Source organism: Poecile atricapillus, chromosome 9 (genome assembly GCF_030490865.1).
Source record: "Poecile atricapillus isolate bPoeAtr1 chromosome 9, bPoeAtr1.hap1, whole genome shotgun sequence".
NCBI classification, from domain to species: Eukaryota; Metazoa; Chordata; class Aves; order Passeriformes; family Paridae; genus Poecile; species Poecile atricapillus.
Genome location: NC_081257.1, coordinates 9,265,858 through 9,287,673, shown reverse-complemented (window position 1 = coordinate 9,287,673; position 21,816 = coordinate 9,265,858). Strand labels below are relative to the sequence as shown.

General features: G+C 46.4%; 1 protein-coding gene across 2 annotated transcripts in view; it reads left to right on the top strand.

Moving 5' to 3' along the window:
- STAB1 (stabilin 1) overlaps positions 1–21,816 on the top strand; it is a 56,302-nt gene that overhangs the window by 21,813 nt on the left and 12,673 nt on the right. For both annotated transcript variants that reach the window (XM_058844595.1, XM_058844596.1), the window contains exons 18-48: positions 335–415; positions 703–861; positions 1,737–1,799; positions 3,083–3,184; positions 4,112–4,198; positions 4,531–4,642; positions 5,144–5,327; positions 5,520–5,613; positions 6,505–6,663; positions 7,514–7,609; positions 7,981–8,076; positions 8,679–8,726; positions 9,592–9,722; positions 10,100–10,211; positions 10,439–10,516; positions 10,890–10,991; positions 11,464–11,571; positions 12,060–12,191; positions 12,386–12,514; positions 13,197–13,253; positions 14,038–14,133; positions 15,223–15,418; positions 15,871–15,966; positions 16,945–16,990; positions 17,596–17,675; positions 18,553–18,678; positions 19,154–19,227; positions 19,579–19,653; positions 20,204–20,323; positions 21,291–21,338; positions 21,461–21,544. In XM_058844595.1, the coding sequence (XP_058700578.1) occupies positions 335–415; positions 703–861; positions 1,737–1,799; positions 3,083–3,184; positions 4,112–4,198; positions 4,531–4,642; positions 5,144–5,327; positions 5,520–5,613; positions 6,505–6,663; positions 7,514–7,609; positions 7,981–8,076; positions 8,679–8,726; positions 9,592–9,722; positions 10,100–10,211; positions 10,439–10,516; positions 10,890–10,991; positions 11,464–11,571; positions 12,060–12,191; positions 12,386–12,514; positions 13,197–13,253; positions 14,038–14,133; positions 15,223–15,418; positions 15,871–15,966; positions 16,945–16,990; positions 17,596–17,675; positions 18,553–18,678; positions 19,154–19,227; positions 19,579–19,653; positions 20,204–20,323; positions 21,291–21,338; positions 21,461–21,544 (3,171 nt within the window). The remainder of the gene's footprint in view (positions 1–334; positions 416–702; positions 862–1,736; positions 1,800–3,082; positions 3,185–4,111; positions 4,199–4,530; positions 4,643–5,143; positions 5,328–5,519; positions 5,614–6,504; positions 6,664–7,513; positions 7,610–7,980; positions 8,077–8,678; positions 8,727–9,591; positions 9,723–10,099; positions 10,212–10,438; positions 10,517–10,889; positions 10,992–11,463; positions 11,572–12,059; positions 12,192–12,385; positions 12,515–13,196; positions 13,254–14,037; positions 14,134–15,222; positions 15,419–15,870; positions 15,967–16,944; positions 16,991–17,595; positions 17,676–18,552; positions 18,679–19,153; positions 19,228–19,578; positions 19,654–20,203; positions 20,324–21,290; positions 21,339–21,460; positions 21,545–21,816) is intronic.

The following is a 21,816-nucleotide window of genomic DNA, read 5'->3' as shown; positions in this document are numbered from 1 at the left end:
AAACATTATTAATCTGACCCTCCTTGCAGCTGTATTAGTAAGAGACACTGCTAGTGAGACTTGATTTCAGCTGTGCTGGACAGTTACCTAAACAAGGAATGGAAACCAAGGCAGCTGCCACCAGCACTGCTGTGTTTGTGGTTTTGCAAACAGTTCACACAAAGTCCTGGATTACCCTCTGACCTATTGCTTGATCTTAAGGTATTTCATGAAATATAAATGTAAAGTCCCCTTGAGAAGTTTTTCAAGTGGCAGGAATCACAGAAGGATTCTGTAGTGTGCACTGAAATGACCCTGCTTTTTCATGGTACCACTGCCTTGTGTTTTATTTCAGGTGACTGTAGATCAACTGATAATGATGCCACACATTGTTACAATGGCTAACCAGAAACTTACCATCAACGTTAGTGCAGATGTAAGTGTGAATCAAAATCCTTTGGGGCAAACCCTTCTGTGCTAGGAGAAAGTCTGCACGTGGTTCTTAACAATGTGGTTTCAGCCAATCTCTGCTTCCTCCTCTTCTTAAAAAACTAGACTTAAATGAAGTCATTGAATTAGTTTGCTTCTTAATCCAATCTGTGATTCCACTAAGAGGCTTGACCATTTGTGTGGTTGCCCTTGATGTTGTGAACCATCTGTTTCCCTCACTGGCTTTATGAAGTTGACCCTGTCTAATGAGCTAAAATTTTGTTTCTGCATCAGGGAAGAATTCTGATGGATGAATCAGGGATCCCATTAAACATGCGAGACATTGTGGCTTCAAATGGTGTTATTCATACTTTGGATGGCATCTTCATCCCTCCTTCAATCGTTCCCATTTTGCCTCACAGATGTGATGAAGAGCAACATAAGATTGTGATGGTAAGTCAGCTTCTCCTATTCTCATGCTCAAGCACAGCTGGTGCTTGCTGTGCACCCCACACTCACCTGGAGGGGCAAAAGCAGGCTGTATAAACTGCATTTGGGAAATGTGGTCTAAGAGCTCCCCTGGTGTGAACTTTGGCAGCACTGTTAGTGTTTTTCCTGCTTACACTTGGCACTGCTTTCCTGCTAATCAGCAAATGTCCCTTGTAGGTTGTTCTTTCTATGCACCCATCCTACCTTTGATTCCAAAGTACATTTGCCTTTTCCTTTATATGATCTTCTTCCCACTAGAGTTGCTAACTCAGCTGACAGTGCATTGTTCCCACCTCTGTCAGCACTGGTGTCCTATAACCTGGACAGGATGCAGGAATTCAGTAGCAGGGCCTACAAATGCTGTGCAGTATTCTCACATGAACTGTTTCATACACCCTATCTGAGGTGCTTGCTCCCCAGTTTGATCATTGGTAGGTTACTGAGGAAGGAGTATGAGGCTCTGACTAGCAAGAGGTTTGGAGAGACACAGTGGATCCCAAGGGGCAAGAGTGTCCACATAACTTGCTGATTCAGCGAGTCTTGCTGCTTAGATGCCCAAAGTGCTTTCCAGCCTAGCAAGATGTGGCAGAGAAACTCAGAGTGCAGACAGACCCCAGCTTCAGGCAGGTACAAGCATCTCCTTGAGACATATGGGAAATTTTATTTAAGTGATGAAACTTGTCCCATTTCAGAGCAGTTAAATATTTCAGATACATGTTGTGAGGTTTTGGATATATGTACTGGAAACAGTAGCTCTGTAGCATTCTTGGTAAGGAATTCTTGGAAAGGAAGGGGTTCCTTTGAGAAGATTACATTTTTTCCTCTTCTTTTCTTGACAGGGCTCTTGTGTGGATTGTGAGGCCCTCAACAACAGCATTTGCCCACCTGGCAGCAAGGAAATGGTAAATACTTGCAGTTATTTCTGTAATTTCTTTGTATAATGACAGGCACACTGACATTGCTAACTCAAGTTACTTTCAAATAAATAGGGAGCCGCAAAAGCAGCCAATAGAGAGGCTTGTTAGAAGCTTTGTGATCGCAGGCTGTTGCCCGCTGACTTCTCTGTGCACTCTCTTATTCTGGAGTCTGCTTGTGAATCAATGTGGAGCACAATGAGAAATTCTGGTCTAAATGAAATTGTAGACTTGCAGTTTTTAGCACTTCTGCTCTGCCTCAGGCAGAGCTTTCCTGCTCACATGCAGGGTTTGCCAGCTCCTCCAGAGTCTCAGAGGCAAACCTGATTCCACAAGTACCATCCAGTACTGCCTCTGCCTATATCACAGCCAGAGAATCACAACAACCCTTCTGCTCTCCAGAGGGTGAGAAACAGCTTGTTCCTGGCCTGTGTTCCCTGTTGATTCAGAGATGAGCAGAGCTAGCTGAAGCTGGAGGAAGGAGGAGTGCTGCTTTTTGTTATCCCATGCTGAGGTTAGCAGAACAGCAAGTTCCAGGAAATTGCAATGTGAAGGCCAGACCCAAGATGTTGTTTGTGAAAGCCAGAGAGGTGCTCACCACCCTTAAACCCTTGGGTGTCTGACTTTCAGAACTTGCTAATGCTGTCTCAGCATGGATGTCTGAAGTAGAGATCTGCAAAATTACCAATTGCTCGCTTTCCTCTCTGATTGAGGCTGGCAAAGTCAGAATCACCCAGGGCCCAGCTCTACCTGTGCCCAACTCCAACACAGGTCACTGAGCACTGTTACAATGTTATTTGCAGCCCTTTCTCCTATGTCTTCCTCTCTTCATCTCACCTCTGTCTTTTTCCTTCCCTCATTCTATCATTCTCTCCTTACTCTTTCTATGCCCCACTCTCCCTTCCTTCTTTCCTCTCCCCTCTCCTATATCTTTCCTTCTCTCTTTCTTACCCTCTATTTCTCCTCCTGGCCACCCTTATCTCCCCCGTGTCTCCTCTCCCTCCCTTCCTCCCCCGTGCTTGCTCTCTCCCTTATCACAGATTCTATTATTAGAAACAAAGAGCAGCACCTTGGCTCAAGCTTGGAAACTCTTGGGGGCAAGAGGAGGCCACTGTGTCCCTTGGCTCATCCTAGGCCCTGCCACAACTGCGTGCTGTTCACCTTGGCTCCTCAGTGAACTTCCCCAGCTCAAAGATAGGCACAGTTGCTCTCTGCAGCACAAAGAGCAGAGGGGAAGGTTACTGTGTTAATGTCTTGTTTTGTTTGTGCAGGAACCAACGCTTTCCCCAAAGGAATGTGTTTACATCCATGATCCACAAGGCCTGAATGTCCTGAGGAAGGGGTGCGCCAGGTACTGCAATCAAACCATCGCGGTGAGTGTGATGGAGGAACACATTCCCCCTGAAAGGAGCTCAGCTCTGCCCTTCCTCATTCCCCAGGAAGAGCTCTGAGTCAAGAGGGCTGGATGGGAGCAAAAGGAAAGCTGTCCCAGGACCATCACACAAATGAGCTACCTGATTTTCCTCTATCCAGGAGAACACAAGAACCAACCTGCTGCAGATGTTCAAGGCAGCTCAGTTAAACCTGAGTGCAATAAATAAATAAAATAAGGCATCCCTGTTGTGACCAGCCAAGCTGTAGGACACCATGATGGTGCAGTGTTAACTGGAGTGTCCCAGCTTTAGCATTTCTCCCAAAGGAAGCTGAGCACAGGGAAAGTGCTGTAAGCTGTGAAGTGATTGCATCCTGTTTATGAACCACTGTCAGATGGTTTAGGAAAGTCTATCTTGGTGAATTTATGGATCTCGTGTTTGTCTGCAGCTCCTGAGCTCTCACAGTGCCAGCTCTATGGAATGATTTGTGGGTGTTTCATTAAATACTGCTGATTGTATTCTGATTGTTCTTCCTTTGGTCAGTCATGACAAAGCCTGCAATCCAGGACTGCTACATCCCTCCACAGGAATGCAGTCCTGCACAAGGATAAAGTAAGAGTGAGTGGACCAGCACTATTAAAGAATTAAAAGTTCATAAAAAACATGTATCCTATGTGTTGAAGTCACAGAACAAACACAAAATAATGGTTTGTTCTGAGAATAATTGGCTGTGAGCAGGAAGAGGGTCATTGTTGAAAAATAATTTAGGTTCATGAGCTCCTAAGAAACACAGATGCTTAATTCAATATTATGTTTCCCTCCATGGCAGAGACAAGAACCAGAATTTGAGAATTATGAGCACAGGATTACTCTAGGAAATTTTTGTTAAGTCATGCCATACCTTACCACTTTCTCTTTTTTTTTCAGAAACCTGGATGCTGCAAAGGGTTTTTTGGTCCAGACTGCATACCATGCCCAGGGGGATTTTCCAGTCCATGCTATGGCCGGGGCAATGTAAGTGTGGAGGAACCTTCTGCATTGCAATGAGCAGGTGCATCAGTGTGGCTGGAAAGTGTAGTTTGAAATAAGTAAAATTCAGAGTTTGTGCTCCAGGGATAAGCTCACAGAGGTGGTAGCAGAAGATCCAGGGAGAGTGGTATATATTTATTGTGAATTAGGTCATGGCTGTTGGGCACAGCTCTGGCTGTGTGGGATCTTGTATTACTGCCACCACTCTTCAAAGTCCTGTTTGTTACTGCAAGTATCAAAGTGCCTTTGATGGATATCAGTGCCTCAGCATTTCTCTGAGTTTCAATCACTTTGGTTTTTCCTTTTTTTCCTTCCAGTGCAGTGATGGTATTCAAGGGAATGGCAACTGTCACTGCTTTGAAGGTTTCAAAGGCACAGCCTGCCACATCTGTGCAAACCCAAACAAGCACGGCGAGAACTGTGATGAAGGTTAGTAACTCTGACGGAGACACTACAAGAAAATTTAGAGCAAGGATAATGGTGCAAATTCATGTATATTTGATTCCCTTCTGGCAAGACCAGCATCATGAAAGAAGTGACAAAAATGTCATTATGTGTATCCCTTCGAACTACATGTGGAGAAAACGTGTTTGATATGACACTGGTGATATTTTGGAAACATCAACCTAATTTAGATCTCTCCTGTTAGGAAACAAAAGACAGTTGACAATGACCTTCAGCTTGATAGCCTAAATTTGAGTCTGTTGTTACAGCCTATAGAAAATACGGACTCAGGAAGTTGCAGGATCTGCTCCCTGGCCAAGCTTGATTTGTGATGGATGTCTCTCCGCAGACATCCTTCTGTTAAAAAAAATTAATGGAATGATTATTTGGTGTCACAAGAGATTGTGAAGGAAAGTTGGGAATCTACAACTTGTGGTGGACTCTGGACTTTTTGTACTTACTGATCTTACTGCATGTCCTTAACAGATTGTGGCTGTGTCCATGGTGTCTGTGACAACAGGCCTGGCAGTGGCGGGGTGTGTCAGTCCTGGTCCTGCAAAGAAGGCTACACCGGGAAATTCTGTGACAGGACATCCAAGAACTGTGGCCCAAGCGGGCTGTCCCAGTACTGCCACCAGCACGCTGTCTGCAGCCTCAATGACACAGCAAGGTCAGTCTCTGGGCAACGTTCGGGGTACATTGTCACTGTACAGGCACATGGCTGCCACTCCTGTGGCTGTGTGTGTGTCTGTGGACTTGGTGCACAGGATTGTTTGAGTAACTCAGCCAACCTGCTGGTAATAAATCTTGCTTGCTTGAGGGACTGCTCTACCTGTGTCCCTTTTGTGTTTATACTTTCAAGGTGCATCTGCCTGGATGGATATGAAGGGGATGGGTTTTCCTGCCAGCCCATTGACCTGTGCAGTCAGCCAGAGCGGGGAGGTTGTTCACAGAATGTAAGTGGGGTCAGACTGTGCAGCATGGAGAGGCAGCTCCTCTCAATCAGAACAGGAATCCAGGACTCCTGGGACTGTTACAGATTTTCTGTTCTAATTTTTCCTGTCTGTCAGATGAGGTGGAATAACAAATGCCTTGGCATAGTCATTGTAAAGATGTTGATCATTTGGGTTGGTGCCAAAATGTGACACTCCAAGGATAGTTTGGCTGGTTCACATCAGATATTTTACCAGCCCAGAGATTTGCTGTACAGATAATTTTTGGTTTGCAATGATATTCCCCTCAAGCTCTTCTAACATGTATTACTTTCTCTGTAGCTTAACTGTGAGATCCAACTCATATTCCCAGTAACCATCAACACTATATTTTTGTCTGTGGTTAAAGACTGTGGTGCTTCATGTTGGAAATTACTGCCAAATGAACAGACCTCATCATAAATTAGACCCTTCAGTCAGAAGAAGACATTGGGCTATATACAAGAGAATAGGCACTGGGTACAAAGTAGGTCTTTTCCTGAGAGAGATCTGCCATCTATCATTGGTTTCCATCACAGACATCCAGGCAGGAGATTGTGGTTCTCCTCAGAGAATACTTATTGTGTAATGGAAGAGTTTTACACAATGATAATGAATGCCCTTGAGTTCTGAGCCACCTTAGACAGAAGTGTCTACCTCTCTTAAAACACAAAATGTCTCCAGAATCACTTTATTAGGAAGTTTTCTATGACTTTTTCTGGAGAAGATGCTTTCACACCCTGTCCCCAGTGCTGGAATCAGAGTTGGTCAGTCAAAAATTCTTCACAGTGTAAGGAAGGAGATTTGTTGCTGTATTTTCATTGCACTTTCTCCCTTCTGCTGGGTGTAATTCCTTCTCTCTCCCTTCTCCTGAAGGCCCTGTGCACCAGTACAGGCCCTGGCACTGCCACCTGCCAATGCAATGTGGGCTGGACTGGGGATGGCAAGGCCTGTGTGCCCATAGACAACTGCATGCTGGAGAGCAGAGGGAACTGCCACCTCAACGCTGACTGCATTTACATCGGGCCTGGGCAGGTATGGGCAAAGCTAAGCAGCCTGGTGAATTAACACTCCCTCAGCTGCTCTGCTTGGATTGCCAGAGGCGAAAATTGGGCTGGCCAGCAGCCAAGCTTGCTTGTCCCCTCCCAGAAACACCAGCTGCAGCATCACATTGCACTTGCATGTGAGGTGCACTGGTGTGTTCAGGACTGCTGCTCACCTCTGGTACTTGTGCAGCAAAGGCACAGGTCTACTACAGGACCACTCTGTAATACAGCTTGACCTAAGGCACCAGTTGCTGCATCCCCCTGTCCCCAGACCACAGCACTGAGGAGCATGTGCAGCTGTTCAGACAGTCTGTGGAGGGAGTGGGCCAAGAGCAACACATGTTGAGGTAGGAGGAAGGTGCACATCAGAGGAGACTTTTCAGGGTGCTGCTTCTCCCCATGAGCATGGCAAGCACTGCACAATGTGCTGAAGAGGGGTACAAAAGCTGTAGCAGACTTTAGTGAGCTGAGATGTGCAAATGCTCTCAGATACCTTGAAAGCAAGAAGCTTTTAAATTAACTCCTCTTTCTGCCATTCACAAAGTCTGTGTTATTCCCTAAAAAGCTGGAAATAAAGGAGGAGACCATCATCTTCAAGTGTCCCCCACAGCCAAGTAATGCAAGGGATCAGTGTGCTTGAATAACCAGGCAGCTTGTGTGCTGTGATAGAGGATGATGCTCTGCTAAGGAAACAACTCCACATTTCCAGGTCTTGAGGGACCAGGAAGAAAACTTGGAGAAATAAATTAAGGATAAGTTTTGCTGCCTTAGACAATTTTTGGATAGTAAATGAAGATGCTCTGATAAGTCTATAAAACTGCAATGTCTCTTTCTTGCAGAGCAAGTGTGTCTGCAAGAGGGGTTATGCTGGCGATGGCCACAGCTGTGATGCCATCAACCCATGCCTCATGGACAATGGTGGCTGCCATGACCTGGTGAGTAGTTAAAGAGCTGTCCTCAGTCTGGCATGGCAGGGAAGGCTCACCTGCTCACTGACAGGTTTTGCAGCAGCCATGGCATTGAGAGAATTGCAAAGGTTTATGTTATGTCATCTTACTGGCCTGCACTGATGTGCTCCAAAGACAGATCCTCTAATTTGCGTGAGTTCAAACAACCAAAGCAATCACCTAGGCTTAGCTGCATGAGGGGAACACTAAGTGCCACCATAAGGGCAGCAGGTGGAAGGTGTTTGTGTATGCTACTCTAGCCCAGCCTTGGAAGGATAGAATTCAATTCTGAGACAGATGTAACACTACATAACCTGTGTTTGCTCTCTGATTTCTTCTTCATTTCCTTGTATTTGCAGGCTACATGTGTACCCCTTGGAGGAGGAGAGAGATCCTGTGTTTGCTCTGAGGGCTACGCTGGGGATGGCATGACATGCTACGGGGACATTCTAAAAGTTAGTGAAGAGCAAATGTCTGAGGTCTTTTTGAGACTGGAGAGAACTGGCTCTGCCCTCTCTTTACTTTTCCCTGTTACCTGAGTTGACTCCTTCTACCAGCATCAGCCTGAAGCTCAAGTGTATTCCAAGGCCACAGGGACAGAAGTAATGCCAAGACTAATTACTGCCAGTGAAGCCATAATTTCTAAGCTGCTTCACCTCTGTGCAGGGAGCACCTGTCCTGTGCAATAAGTCACCTTTCCTTTGTTGTTTGGAAAGTTTTTCAGGTCAGAGCTGTCAGGCCTATTTTCTGTCATTAGAAATATCAAAGGCCATTGCGGATTCAATCTTTTGTCCCTGATGCACATGAACTCATTGCAGATGAGTTGAAAAGAGTTTGTTTATTTGGAAATATATATTTTTAATGGCTGAAGTTTGGTTTTAGAAGTGCCCATCTTGCCTCACAATACATGGTGCCTGTAATGGTTGTGAAGTGAGAATGTCGAAGTCATTGTTGCCAGATTTGATATTGCAAAGGGCTCCTTTCCCCCACCCTGAGTCCCCCAGCCCTGTACCCTGTGCTCAGCAGAGGTAACTCTTCTGTTGTTTCTATTTGAAAGGAATTGGCCAGGAATTCCCACTTTGTAGGCTTCTATGACTGGGTTAAGGTAAGAGAAACCATGGGACACCCACATGGGTAAGTTCTGAAGATGTGAAGTCTGTGAATGAGTCTGTTAGAGGACAAGCAATTCTATGTATCTGTTTCTTTACAAATCAAAGGAGAAATGGTTACAGAGCAGGCATGTAGAAAAGCTGTGGAGTTTGTGGTAGAATGAGGGTCATGAGTGTGTCTTGGGGGCTTTGTTCCTCTCACAAGAGGAAGCTGGGGCTGTGTTGCACTTAATTTTCATGACTGTACCATCTGTAACTCCTGGCCATCAAAAAACAGCACAGAAGAGAAAGAAGGGATAGCATTATAACACTGTTTTTCAGAAAAAACATCCTTTGGGACATTAGACTGCATGTTTGTTCCTTTTCTCATTGCTGCTTCCCTGTCTCTAGTGTGGGAATAAGAGAGATCCTCCACAGATTGCATCAAGTCTGTGGAAACACACTACGATGGACAGCCTCTAACTTGAGCTTTAGCTCACCTGACCTGCTGCATACAAAATTTCTTTTGCCAACAATCTTTTGCCAGTTATCTTTGTCCCTCCCCCAGGGCTGATGCTGGGGGTTAAAAAAGTGTTTACAGATATTATTGAATGTGTTTGAAGGAAAACTGAACTGGGAAGGTAGAGCTTAAAGCAGCAGGTTTTCCCTTGGAAACCAGGTGTCAGTTGTTTTGGCTAAACATCCTGTGGCATTCATTGATTGCCATGCCCAGGAGATCCTGCTGTGCTGCTGAGCACCTGCCTTGTTCCTTCACATCTCCTTTACCTGACTGCAAGAGTGGGATGGCTGCTGGGTGTATTTTGCACAGTAGATGTGACAGTGGCATGTCTTATTTGTTCATTTTTGTGCTTTGGACAACAGAAATCTCTCTTCAGCATCCCAGCAGGAGCCACTGTCACTGTTCTGGTGCCATCAGAGGCAGCTATCAAGAACTTGAGCAATGCTGACAAAGATTTCTGGTTGACTCCTCACATGCTGCCATTTTTAGTCAGGTACGTGGAGCCTCCTGCCTTTGCTTTACTGGGTCAAACAACAGTAACAGAGCCATGAAATGGATTTTTTCTTGTGCATGACCAAAAAGGAGATATCTTGAGATAAATATAGAAGCAAATTTAAATATCTAGCAGGCAAAAATTAACGAGGCATTTAAAGCATAAGAGACCACAAACCATAGGAAGTGAGATTATTCTTGTATATTTGCAGAGGGATTTTCCCAGTCAGATGGCATCAGAACAATTCTCTCCATTGCTCTCTCCACATGCTAAACTACTTCCTGTGGGAGATGTGAATGTTGGGTGGTACGGTCTTATCTCCCTGTCAGTACCAGCAGTTCCCTAATCTTTTCTTTATCTGATTTTGTTCCCCTCAGAGCCCACTTCCTTGAAGGTGTCTTCACTGCTGAAAGGCTCAAAAAGTACGATGGGCCAGAATTACCCACTCTCAACCCACAGACCAGATGGCAGATAAACACCACGAGTGGCGTAAGGGTTTCTTACATAAAGCTCATGTACCAATGTGAAATTTAACTGCTGAGGGGCTGCTGTATCCAGTGGAGAGCCTGGGTGGGACACTGGTGCCCTCAAATGCAGACTTCTTTCAAAAACTGTACCCAGATTAACCATGTGCAGCCTTGAACGAACAACGTATTTGTTTTGAACTTGCTTGGCACTTCCTAACCCTTTTGCTTCTCCCTCTGGTTCTTGTGCAGATATTGACCATCCAGAATGCAAGTATAGTTGTCAGTGACATCCCTGCCAGCAATGGCATCATCCATGTGCTCAGTAAGGTCAGTACATGTGGCACTGGGAAATGCTGTATTTGTAGCAGCAGGTTTGTGTAGCAGCCTCTGTGATAGGGCCAAGGAGGAACACGTCTGGACAGTTAGGAAGGGATATAAAGGCAAAATGTATGAGGTTATCACAAGGTCCTGACAGATGTTTCCTGTACAGCAGTGTTCAGTGTTTAAAGCATTTGTCTCCAGGACCAGTGGGAGGAGAGCTCCCTTTCTCTTGGCTGATAGAAGAGTTCAGGCTATTGCAGGACTGCAGGATTGTGTAAAATGAGCCTTTTAATTTCCTTTCTTGCAAGCAGGGCAGGAGTCCAGTGAAATTCTCCTCAGCCCCTTGCTCAGCCTTGCTCTGAACCTGCTTTTTCCACAGGTTTTATTGCCGTCCCCAGGAGATATCCCACCGAGCCCTCCTGGTCTGCAGGAACAGCTCAGCACAGTGGCCTCGTTCAGCATATTCAAGGAGTTGCTAGAGGTAAGCAGTCGAGGTGAGCACAGCTGTCACTGCCAGGACAGTCTTTTGAGCAAATGCCCACCTTATCCTGTACTTTGGGACCTAACTTTGGACTGCCTGGCAAGAAAGGGAGATGGGGTGTCCTACATGTGGGATCTTCTAGGAAAGCTTTTGAGCAGCCAAAGAGTTACATAATTAGATCTCTAGATCACTGGCATGTGTTACAGGGGAAGGTGACCTGTCTGCTGCAGGTGCTCTGATACCTATACAAGGCAGAGAAAACCAGAGGAAAGGGAAGGCTTTTTCATAGCTGGGAAGCTGGTCTTATGCCAGCCAGGACAAGGAACAAGCAGTCAGATGTGTGGGGCTGGATAGAAGTTGTATATCCCATTTTCAAGCATATTCTCTTGCCTTTGTAACTGATCTTACGTGTGGTTTGGGTTTTGGTGAGTACAAGGGTAATTGCTAATGCTACAGTTTGGACATTTTTTAGGAGTACCAGCTCATTGGGAAAGTTGAGTCCTCTGAGCAATACACAATTTTTGTTCCTGGAAATAATTCTATTGAGGAGTACTGCCGTGCTGCCAATGTGACCCAGCTGGTAAGCTCACTACTTGCTTCCAGTTTGAATATGTGTTGTGGTGGGTGCAGGGCCATGTACTCTGACAGAAAATAAACAAGCTCAGGGGATTTCAGCATGCAGAGGAGATAAATATCTGATGCTAAAAACTGGGAGAAATGTGGCAGAGAAATGAGAAGATTTCCAGGGGTGTTGCAGTGGGATCTGAAAAGAATATTTGGACTCCAAGTGCAGAGTAAATTAGTGTGTGGATAGATGGCACAACATGTTCCACTTCCTGGCTAGCTGTGGCAATTTTCAGACTTATGAAAGGTTCCAAAAGACATTAATGGGTTCATCAAGTGTCAGAATCATCAAATGTGATCAGTTATCTGCAACAGAGTTACTAGGCTCTGTGGGCTTAATTAGACATTCCAGGTGCTTAGGAACATTTTTTATGCCATACCTCTGTCTGAATTGTAGTCTAGGAAGTCAAATGACACCAAACATTTGTATTTTTGTGGATTTAGGACAATGAAACAGTGCAGTACCACATTGTACTGGGAGAGAAGCTCTTGCCTGCAAACTTGAGAAGTGGAGTTCATAAGAACAGCATGTTAGGGCTCTCCTTCTGGCTGATGTTTTACCAAAACAACACTCAGGTAAGGGAGGCAGGCTGTTGTGACATCTGAGGCTTTGGCTTGACCTATCACTTCCCAAGCTGGTGACCCAGTACTCTGGTTTCTCTTTTGCACACCTTCACAAGTTTCCTGCTGGGACTGTCTTGGAGCTGCCAAGCAATCCATGCAAAAGGAGCTGAAGGTTATTGTCTCAGCTGTTATCTCCTGCTTTGCAGAAGTTTGTCAATAATATTCCTTTGGATGGAAAGTCCTTTGAGACGAAGAATGGCATCCTGATTGGGGTGTCCCAGGTGCTCCAGGTCCAGAAGAATCGCTGCACTGCCAATACCACCACCATACTGAAGGTAATGGTGGGGACCAAGGAGCTGACACCATTTCACAGGGATTTTCCACCTGCTGAGCCAAACTGATGGATAACAGAGAACCTACCTTAGCTGTCCTCATGAATGAGACAGTAGCTTGTGGTGTAACCCAGATGAGCCTCATGAAATGGGGCACTGTGGAGATTTGGCTCCTTCTACTTGGAGATTCTGTACATCTAATGCAGCTCTTGTGCAGGTCATGTTCAATTCCCTTGCTGAGCCTCCCTGGCTAGTGCAGGGACTACCAGATACTCAGCTGTGGAAGGAAAATCCAGCCCAATTTTTGCATGCCGTGACAACATGCATGAAAATGCTCCCTGGTTTACCTGGGAGTCATGGCCAAAAGTCCAGCTTGTGGCTCATGGCAATTGAGCCACTAAACCTGAAGGTTGCAGTGTCAGACTGAGGTAAGTCTGCCTGCTACAGACCAGGAAAAAAAGTATTTGCAGCCTTGTGTGAAGGAACCCCAGGGCTACAAAAATCTCTGAGACTCAGGAAAGGTGTAGCATATGATCTCTTCTTTTGGTGTTTTGAGCCAGGGAGATAAAAACATCTTTGTCCCAGCCAGCAGCCTGTAGAGCAGCATTTGTAATTCAAGATTAGTGCCTTGGTGTGATGTGGATAGAGGGCACACTTGTGACTTGTCCTGTTCTCTGTGCCCTAGTCAAGGTGCGGCAAGTGTGAGAAGGGGATCAAGTGTCCTTCTGGATCAGTTCTTGTGGTGAGTCTTGGATTCATGTGACAGCCCACAGATTGGTTGCAGATAGTGCTTTGAGGTCCTTTTATTGCTCATCTTGATACCTGAAAAGATGTGTTCTTGAGTCCTCTGTGGCTCATGCATTGCCAAGGTTTGCAAGAAAAAGCAGAAACCAAGGGAGGGTTACACAGGAAAAACATGGACATGAATCAGGAAGCTCCTCCCAGAGCTGACACCAAGCTTTGCCTGAATTTCAGGAGCCCTTTAGTTTTCCCACTTAACAGGGAAGAAGAGATGTCTCTGTTGTTTTATCTTTGACTCTTACGGCATTATCATCAAGGAAAGCAAATTTAGGGATGCCTGTAGCACTTTCCCTGCCTGGACCATTGATTTGTTCACACAGATGGGCTGGTTGTGCCTGCAGCTTGTTTGTGAGTGAGTGACAAACACTTCCAGAGAGGAAAATAAGTAAGCATTTCATTTCCATGCTGGCTGTGAATTGCCTAGCAGCTACATCTGGCTTCTTAGGCCTCGCTGCTTTATCCTATTCCCAAAAGTTCCCAATTCCTTTTTTCTCAGTATTCAGTCTAACATGTACCATGGGTTTGGCAGGTGAAAAACAGACTCTGTGAAAAATAGACTCTCACATCCAGGGATGCCTCATTGGTTTCACCTCTGGATAGTTCAGTTTTTTAGGGCTATTCCTGCCAGATACTAAGAACACTGCCATATGCACCAAAATGTACATTGTTTGTCTAAATATTGTAGTAATATCTCCTGTCTGTGTCTATGTTGATTATATCCTCAGGACCCCCCTGGCAGCAGGAATCTCGCTCGCTGTGAATTGCGCTCTGCGGGTACAAGAATACTGGGCTGCCATTTCAACTGTGCAAAAGTTTTTCTGGTGAGAAAAACATTTGCCTCTGATTCATTTTGGCAAAAGCAAGATGGGTGTCAGAAGCACAGGCATGGAAGTGCAGGCTGTGCTGAAATCCTGGCTGTGTTTGTACCTTTGCGTAGCTGAGACCGGGGTTGTCTGGGAATTGCTCTCCATCTTGGAGGTGGAGTGTACTGGAACAACAAAAGATCTGTAGAAATGTCTGCACAGTGATGGATTGGGATCTGCTGCTTCAGTAGTGTTGCTCTGGGTTTTGTCCTGCAGAGGAAGAGAAGGAGTTGAATGTTTGCAGTCTGGTTTCCTAAGGAAATGAGGCATGAATGATGGAATTCTGCTTGTGCCTGTGCCTTCCCGAATAACTGATGACTCACTGGAGCCAAATGAAAGGGGGGAGCAGAAGGTCTCCCACCTCATGTTGTGTGTGTTATGGCCCCTACCAGTTTTGTGAAAATGGGCTCCTGGAAGAAAACACTTAAAGAGAAAATGGTAAAAGGAAGACTTGTGTAAATTTGACATCTTATAGGTGTTGCAGCATCACTTGGAAAGTTTAGAGGGAATGAGAAATTGAAAAGGGAGACAGGGAATTAGACTTACTGTACTCACATAGAGAGTTTCAGTCAGCACTTGTATCTCTTTTGGCACTTTTGCATTTTCTCATTATAATACAATGCAACTTTTGCAATTTCTCATCATCTGTATTGTCCAACTTCATCCCGTCATGATTTTCTTCCCTCCATGGATAGATGCAGGAAAAAGTGAGAGCAGTTACATCAGGCTTTGAAACCAAATCACCTCCTGGCAGAGAGACACACTGGGGACATAGGCAGGAGCTAGGCTGGAGTGGCACAGGATATTTCAGTTTCTCACCAAAGGGCCTGTGTTTCTCAAGGGCAGTGAAAACCTTTACATGAAGCTCTGGACAACAGAACACCCCATTTCAGGGTGTTCACTCCATCTTACCTGCTCCTTTCATGTGTTGTTGGAAATTATGGCTGTTACACAGAGAGGGCAATCAAGCAGCTCCCACAATAAAGCTGTACCTTGTCTGTGCTGCACAGGATGGCTCACCCCAGCTTGTTCTTATTGGTTTTCCAGAGGTCCGTCTGCTGCCCTGGCTACTACGGCCACATGTGTGAGATGTGCCCCGGGAAGCCAGGCCAGTGGTGCTCTGGGAACGGGGAATGCCAGGATGGCATCCAGGGCAGCGGGGAGTGCCGGTGCCTGGAGGGTTTCCACGGCACTGCCTGTGAGATGTGTGAAGTGGGACGATACGGAGCCGACTGCAAATCAGGTGACACCGATGGCTGTGGCAGCTTGGCTCTACCAAACTGCTTGCAAGGGCAGAAAAGTGGCCACATCTCAGCTCTCTGGAAGGGTGGTGGGAGCAAGACTCTGAGATAGGCAAATGGCTGCCAGGTCTCTGAGAAAGAGACGGCAGGAGTGAGCACTTGTGGCCAAATAGAGGAGTAGCCCTGTTTTGAATCCTCAAACCAAGCCTGTGCTGTGCTGTGCTGCTCTTTCTGCTGCCACCCCAGCTACAGCAAGCAGAGGCAGGTGATCTCTTGCTGGGCTTTTTGGCCTGGCAGTGAGGGATCAAGAGCTGATACTTCTGTGACATTTTCTTCATGGCAGTTTGATGTGTTGCATTAGGAACAGAGCAGCCAGTGAAATGGTAGCCAGACTCTGTTGGTGAGCCCTGGTTGGTTTGACAGTGGTGTTTGTATTTTTGTATTTCCCCTGCAGAGTGTGCCTGTGACAATGGCATTTGTAATGATGGACTGCGAGGGGACGGGAGCTGCGAGTGCTTCCCAGGGTGGATGGGCCCTACCTGCCAAGAAAGTACGTGAGTGTGAAGGGGCCTCTGGGGTAACAGTGGCAGAGAAATCTGAGGAATCCTACTGAGTTGTCAGAGCAGCTCTGTCTGCTCTGGCCACAGAGTCACACCTACTCTGCATTCCCCCAAAACCTTTTCAGACTCTGCTTTCTCATTCCTGCACACAAGCTGCATTTGCTGTGACTTCCCCAGCAGTACACGAGTCTTTGAGTTATTCCACTAAACCAAGAAAAGCCTATCCCTGCTTCTTCCTCCTCTGAGATTAGGGGCACCTCAAAAACAGCCCTTTGCTCTGGGAGAGAAAAGGGAGCTTTCAGCCCCATTGGGTTGGTCATGACTCCTGTTGCTTTCCTAAAAAGGTGTCAGGGCTTGATTTGAAAAGGCCCCAGTGTGTTTGCTGAGCTGCTTTTTCTGCTCACAGATTCAGTCACTCAGGTGAACTCAGGCCATGGTCTGCAGTTTTCAATAAATCTGTCATTGTGTGTCAGAGTAACACATTGAAGATGGATTTGGGATTTTGATTAGCATTTGGGTGAGGAGAAACCTTCTAAATACCTTCTAAATACCTTGGGATTTTAGAGGTTTGTACACAAAGGTTGATTTTATTGTGAATTTAGAATTAGAAATCAAGCAGAGCTGTCCTATCTAGTGTAAATGTCAAGCATGAAAGCAGTTCATCATTTGCTTCAAAAGGGCCAAAACCAAATGGTTCTCTGTTCTGGATTAACAAGGTTTCAGTCTTTGTTTCATTCCTACCAGTGCAGAGGCCACACAGATAAAATCAAATTGAACCATTAGCTCAGACAGAGAACATCAAATTCAGTCCCTTGCAAAGTGCCGAAACATAAATCCCATGAGATTTTCCTGCTGCCACATAGGACGAGAGAGTTAGCATCACTCCTGGTTTGCAGGCTCCTTTTCTCTAGATGACAGAAATGGCCCCAGCTAAAAATCCCAAGCTGTATTTGTGTTTTCTCTTGCAGGAATCAAGACTGACTTATGCAATAACACTTGTCATCAAATGGCCAAGTAAGTGCAGACAAGTGGCTGAGTCATCCATGTGTGTTTTTCTGAGTTTTACACAGGTGACTGTGGCTTACGGCTTGGCAGAGGCCTGGCAGAAGGTGCCTACTCATCAAAGATGCATAATTATCAGTTCCTTTCTGGGAACTCTCTTTGGACCTGAGCCACATGTAATCTCCGCAAGGATTTTGTCTGTCCAAGCTCTAAGTTCCTTCAGTGTGTGTGAATAGGAGAAAGCAGAGACTCCAAGGTACTCCAAGGCTGGCCTTATTAATGGAGAAAATCAACCAGCCATTTACAAGCTCTTTCTGCCCCTGCCAAGGAATGAAACAGGGCAGGAATGACTCCCTTGGGCTCCCTTCTCAATCCATTATCCACACTCCTGTTCTAGGCAGGGACCCTGTCATCCCCCTTGTACCTTGCAGAAGCTCATGGGAGTGGTGAGGGTGCACTGTGGGAGGTCTAGGCTGGACACCAGGTCCTGGCCAGCACGACTGGAGTATTTGGAGTTGTAAAGGAATACCTGGAATGTGCCTCCTGTGGTCATTGTGGTCTCTTGCATATGCCAGAGTATGTGTTGTCAGTGATTGTTTATCCCTGTCTTGTTTCAGCTGCCTCAACAGTTCCACAGATTCCCAGCCTACCTGCTTCTGCTCTGCTGGATACACAGGGAATGGGACCCATTGCACAGGTGTGTCCAGCAAAGACAAGGTGAAGTAAACAGCAGGAAGTTGCCAGAGGAACTTTTTTGCCATTCAAATCCTTTTCCTCTCAGCCATCCACCATGAACTCTGCTATGCTTTGGCAGAGATGTTTTCTAGTCCAGAGCTTTACACAGGATGCTCCTGATGTTGCAAAAGCCTGCAAGAGAGGGATAAAAAGGCAGGCAAGTGTAGGAGGGCAGTTCTTACTGCCTGATGCACATGAATGGATTGTACTCGTTCTAATATCACAGAATTGGTGGCAAAGTTATAACAATTTTGGCCATGAATCCTTGGAATGTGGATGTTTCTATTCCCTAGAACTTTGTGATTCTTATATTTGCTGGCCATACCAAAATCAGGTAATAATGCAGCAGTAGAGCCAAAATGAAGTGGGATTTCAGGATACTTCACCAGAGCTACATGACAAACCTTGTTTATGTCAAAATCAAGCAGACCAGGAAGAAACAAGTGATGAAATTGTAACAGTCAAAACACTGGTAGACATTCCAATTTATTGTCCTTGTTGGAAAGTGAGTAAGGAGGGAAAAAAGAAAAAAAAAAAACCAAAACCCCAAACATGTACGTTGTTCAGGTAAATGTATTTTTTCTCATCTAACCATTAGTGAGCAGTGAGAAAATGCTACGAGGGAAAGATTTCCAATTTGAAGGTTACTTAAGTTTGGCTTATTTATTTGGACTGACCTCTCTCAGGTCTGGATGAGGCCCCATGTCTCCAACAGTTTGATTGGCAAACAAAGGGATTTTAACAAGATGTGATTTTGTTAAGACAGGTGATCATTCTGGCACAATTGATCATTCCCAGGTGCTCTGAGCTGATTCTGCTCCTCTTGTTTTCGGTCACAGAAATAGATCCCTGCACTATTGACCATGGTGGCTGCTCCATACATGCTGTGTGCACCAAGGTGTCCCCAGGAGAGAGAACCTGTGCTTGCAAGGAGGGCTATGCTGGGGACGGGACACTCTGCATGGGTGAGTGCTCAGGGTGTGTTTTGGGGGTAGCAGAGAAGCAGCATCAAGAGGGGTTAAGAGGGGTTTCAGACTAAAACACCAGTGTTTTAGTCTCAACCTAAAAGATTCCTGCAAGGTTCTTGCTTTTATGCACGTCATGGAGAGGCCCAGAGACAGAGGGCAGTCTTCCACAGTGGTGCTCTGAGTGAAGATGGAGCTAAGAGAAAGCCAGTCCTCTCATATTCTTTATAGTACACCCAGACAGGCTTGGAGTTTTCTGTGTGCAGATTTGTCACAGCTCAGAAACCCACATGTGTCAGGAGTAAACTTGCAGTTGCACCCTATTCCTTTGCTATCACAAGACACTTTCCCAGGAAAGTGTTCCCTGAGCTGGAAAAGTTCTCCCTGTTGCTTTCCCGATACCTCTTTGGACCACCAGTTCCCAGCTGCCTTGAGCAGCCCTCAGCAATAACTTGGCCTTATTGTTTTGCTGCAGAAATTGATCTCTGTCTCGAAAGCAATGGGGGCTGCCACACCAATGCAGAGTGCATCAAAACAGGCCCAAAGAAGGTGAGTGTGTAGGGGGAATGTCAGAGCAACATAATTATGGAAATTGTCAGAGCTGTGTAATTCTCCTAGAGACATTCCTGTCCATTGCAGTGCCCTGCTTTGTGCTTACTCCCTTCCATATAGAGAAGGTTCCTTGGAAGAGCACAAAAACATTGCTGTTTCCATGAGAGCAGATGTCTTTTCTGGCCAGAGGCTGAAGGCAGTCTTGGGTTATATTTGTTGTGGACACGAGCTTACTTATTCATGGAGACAGAAATGGGTGCTACACCACATGCCTTCTGTCCAGAGCAGCCCTTGTGTGTTTCCTTTATTGGATCCAAGTTTGAGCCCAAGGCTCTGTTCTCCCTCCAGGTCTCCTGCAACTGCCTGCCTGGTTACAGTGGGGATGGTGTGAGCCACTGCAACCCCATCAACTTGTGTGAACAGGTATGTCTGCATTTGACTCCTTCCAGAGTGAAGGCCACAGCCTGGAAATGTTCCCTTCTCCCAAGAGTTAACAACAGGAACAGCGTTAGCCTGTTGGCTGGAGCTGAAATCTTGCCTTTCCACATACTGACGGATTTCCTTGTGTGTTTGGTCTCCATTACCTCCTGCAGTCACCTGCAATTATGTCAGTCACCCAGCATTCCCTCAGGGTGGAAAGAGGGATGTAGGGTTGGAGGCATGTGGGCTTTTTCCCTTGTGTCCATTTCATGTGGGATATGCTCAAAAGCCTCAAAGTGTTCTGTGCTGCCATGTCAAACTGACCCTCTGAATCAAGGGCTTTGTCATGGACTCTGCATTCCAAAGTCTTCTTTTGTGGAAGGGTTTGGTGCTGGGAATCCCTTGAGAATCTGGGTTTATTCTAAGGCACTAAATAGGAGGGAGGGATAGTTTCCTTTCACTGGGCTGGATGGAGTTTGCAGCTCCCACATGTAAGCAGCAGTTCAGGTGGTTGGAGAAGCTTCTCCAAGCAGCTTTTTGCTTTCCCTGCCAGAACAATGGAGGCTGCAGCCCCTTTGGGCTGTGCAAGTACACAGGCCCTGGCACTCGGAACTGCTCCTGCTCCTGGTACAGCGTTGGAGATGGCTTCACCTGCCGTGGCAAAGTGCATCAGGTGAGAGGCGTGTGCTGCACTTTCTGTGTCCCCTGCCCTGCAGCAAATCACTCCCTCCTCTCCAGAGGGTGAGCAGGTCTTGGTGTCACATTGACATGTATGTGGTGTGGGAGAGGAGACAACTGAGCAAACTCTCCATAAATCCTAGGTGTGTTTGATGTGCCAGCTGTGGGAGAGAATCATGGCAAAGTGACTTTGCTCCAAAGGCTCTAGTGCTGTCAGCAACACTGGCCCTGCCTCCAGGGGACTGTTTGCTTCATGTCATAGACAAATGGGAGTGAACTTTTTTTTTGACCAAGGCAACTCACTTCTGCCCAGTGGGATTAGGGCAGGTGTCCCCTGTGGCCATGCCAGGATTTGGGACCAAATCTGGAGGGCAGAAGTCTATGCCCAGTTCTCTTGCCAGTACCATGGCTGTCTTTGGGCAAGCTAGTGAGTGACCTTTTCAAGCAGTGGCAAATGAAAGCTTGTGCCCACAGCAGAGCCACGAGAAAAGGCTGTGTGTGCCTCTGCTCTCACTGAAAGTCTGTGTGGTGAGGAGAGGGTGTTTGCTTTGCTCTAGGGTATGTCTGCCCTCTGGACAGCATCCCCAGAACTGGCAGTGGCAGCACAGTGAGATTAAAGCAGAGATTTTGTGAAGCACTTGGCATGGGACTGTGTCCCATGAGCACAGGGCAGTTGCCCATGAGACAGGTGCTGCAGGACCAGCCAACTTTCATCTTCTGTCCACTCCATCCTGCAGCACTTGTGAATGGTGCAGGCAGAGCTCACTGCAACATCCATGCCATCTGTGCCTGCAGAGCTGGTGAGAGAGGGAGGGAGGGAAGATCACTGTGGTGTGTCAGGAGAGCTGTGTCTCTTTGGGGTGGGAGAGTGACCCGGAGAGGAAGGAGCTGGTCTCTGTGCTGGTTGGTGAGGAGCAAGTGGAAGGGGTCCTGCTAACACCAGCTGATTCCCTTTGTTTAAGGAGCTTGGAAGGATTCCAGATGCATCCATGTTCTTTAGGATGATACAGGTTGGTGATAGCTTTGTCCTTGTCTCTGTGTAGTAAATCCCACCTAGGGCTTTCTGCAAAGGGTCTTGCTAACTGGAACAATGTTTTCTGCTTCCCTTCCCACAAATGCTCTTCTAACACAGGCAGAAAGCATCAAAGAACTCAGCGGGGCAGGGCCCTTCACTGTCTTTGTCCCACAGACAGATTTCATAGGAAACAGCACAGTGGTAAGTGCTCTCCCATGCCAAGCTCTGTTGGGTGTTTGACAGCTCCAGTTGTGGCAATGTCCCCTCTGGGACTTTTCTGCCCACTGGATCAAGGGAAAGGGGCTGCACCATGGAGAGTTAAAGGCATCCCCTGCTCTCCATCAGTGTAAAAGCAGAAGTTTGGAGGCATCTCACTGAGGAGACAACCTGGACAGGGGGGACGTATCTCCTCTTGTAAGAAGACCCTTGTCAGAGATGATGTCTTGTGGGCCTCAGAGGCACTGTGCCAGATC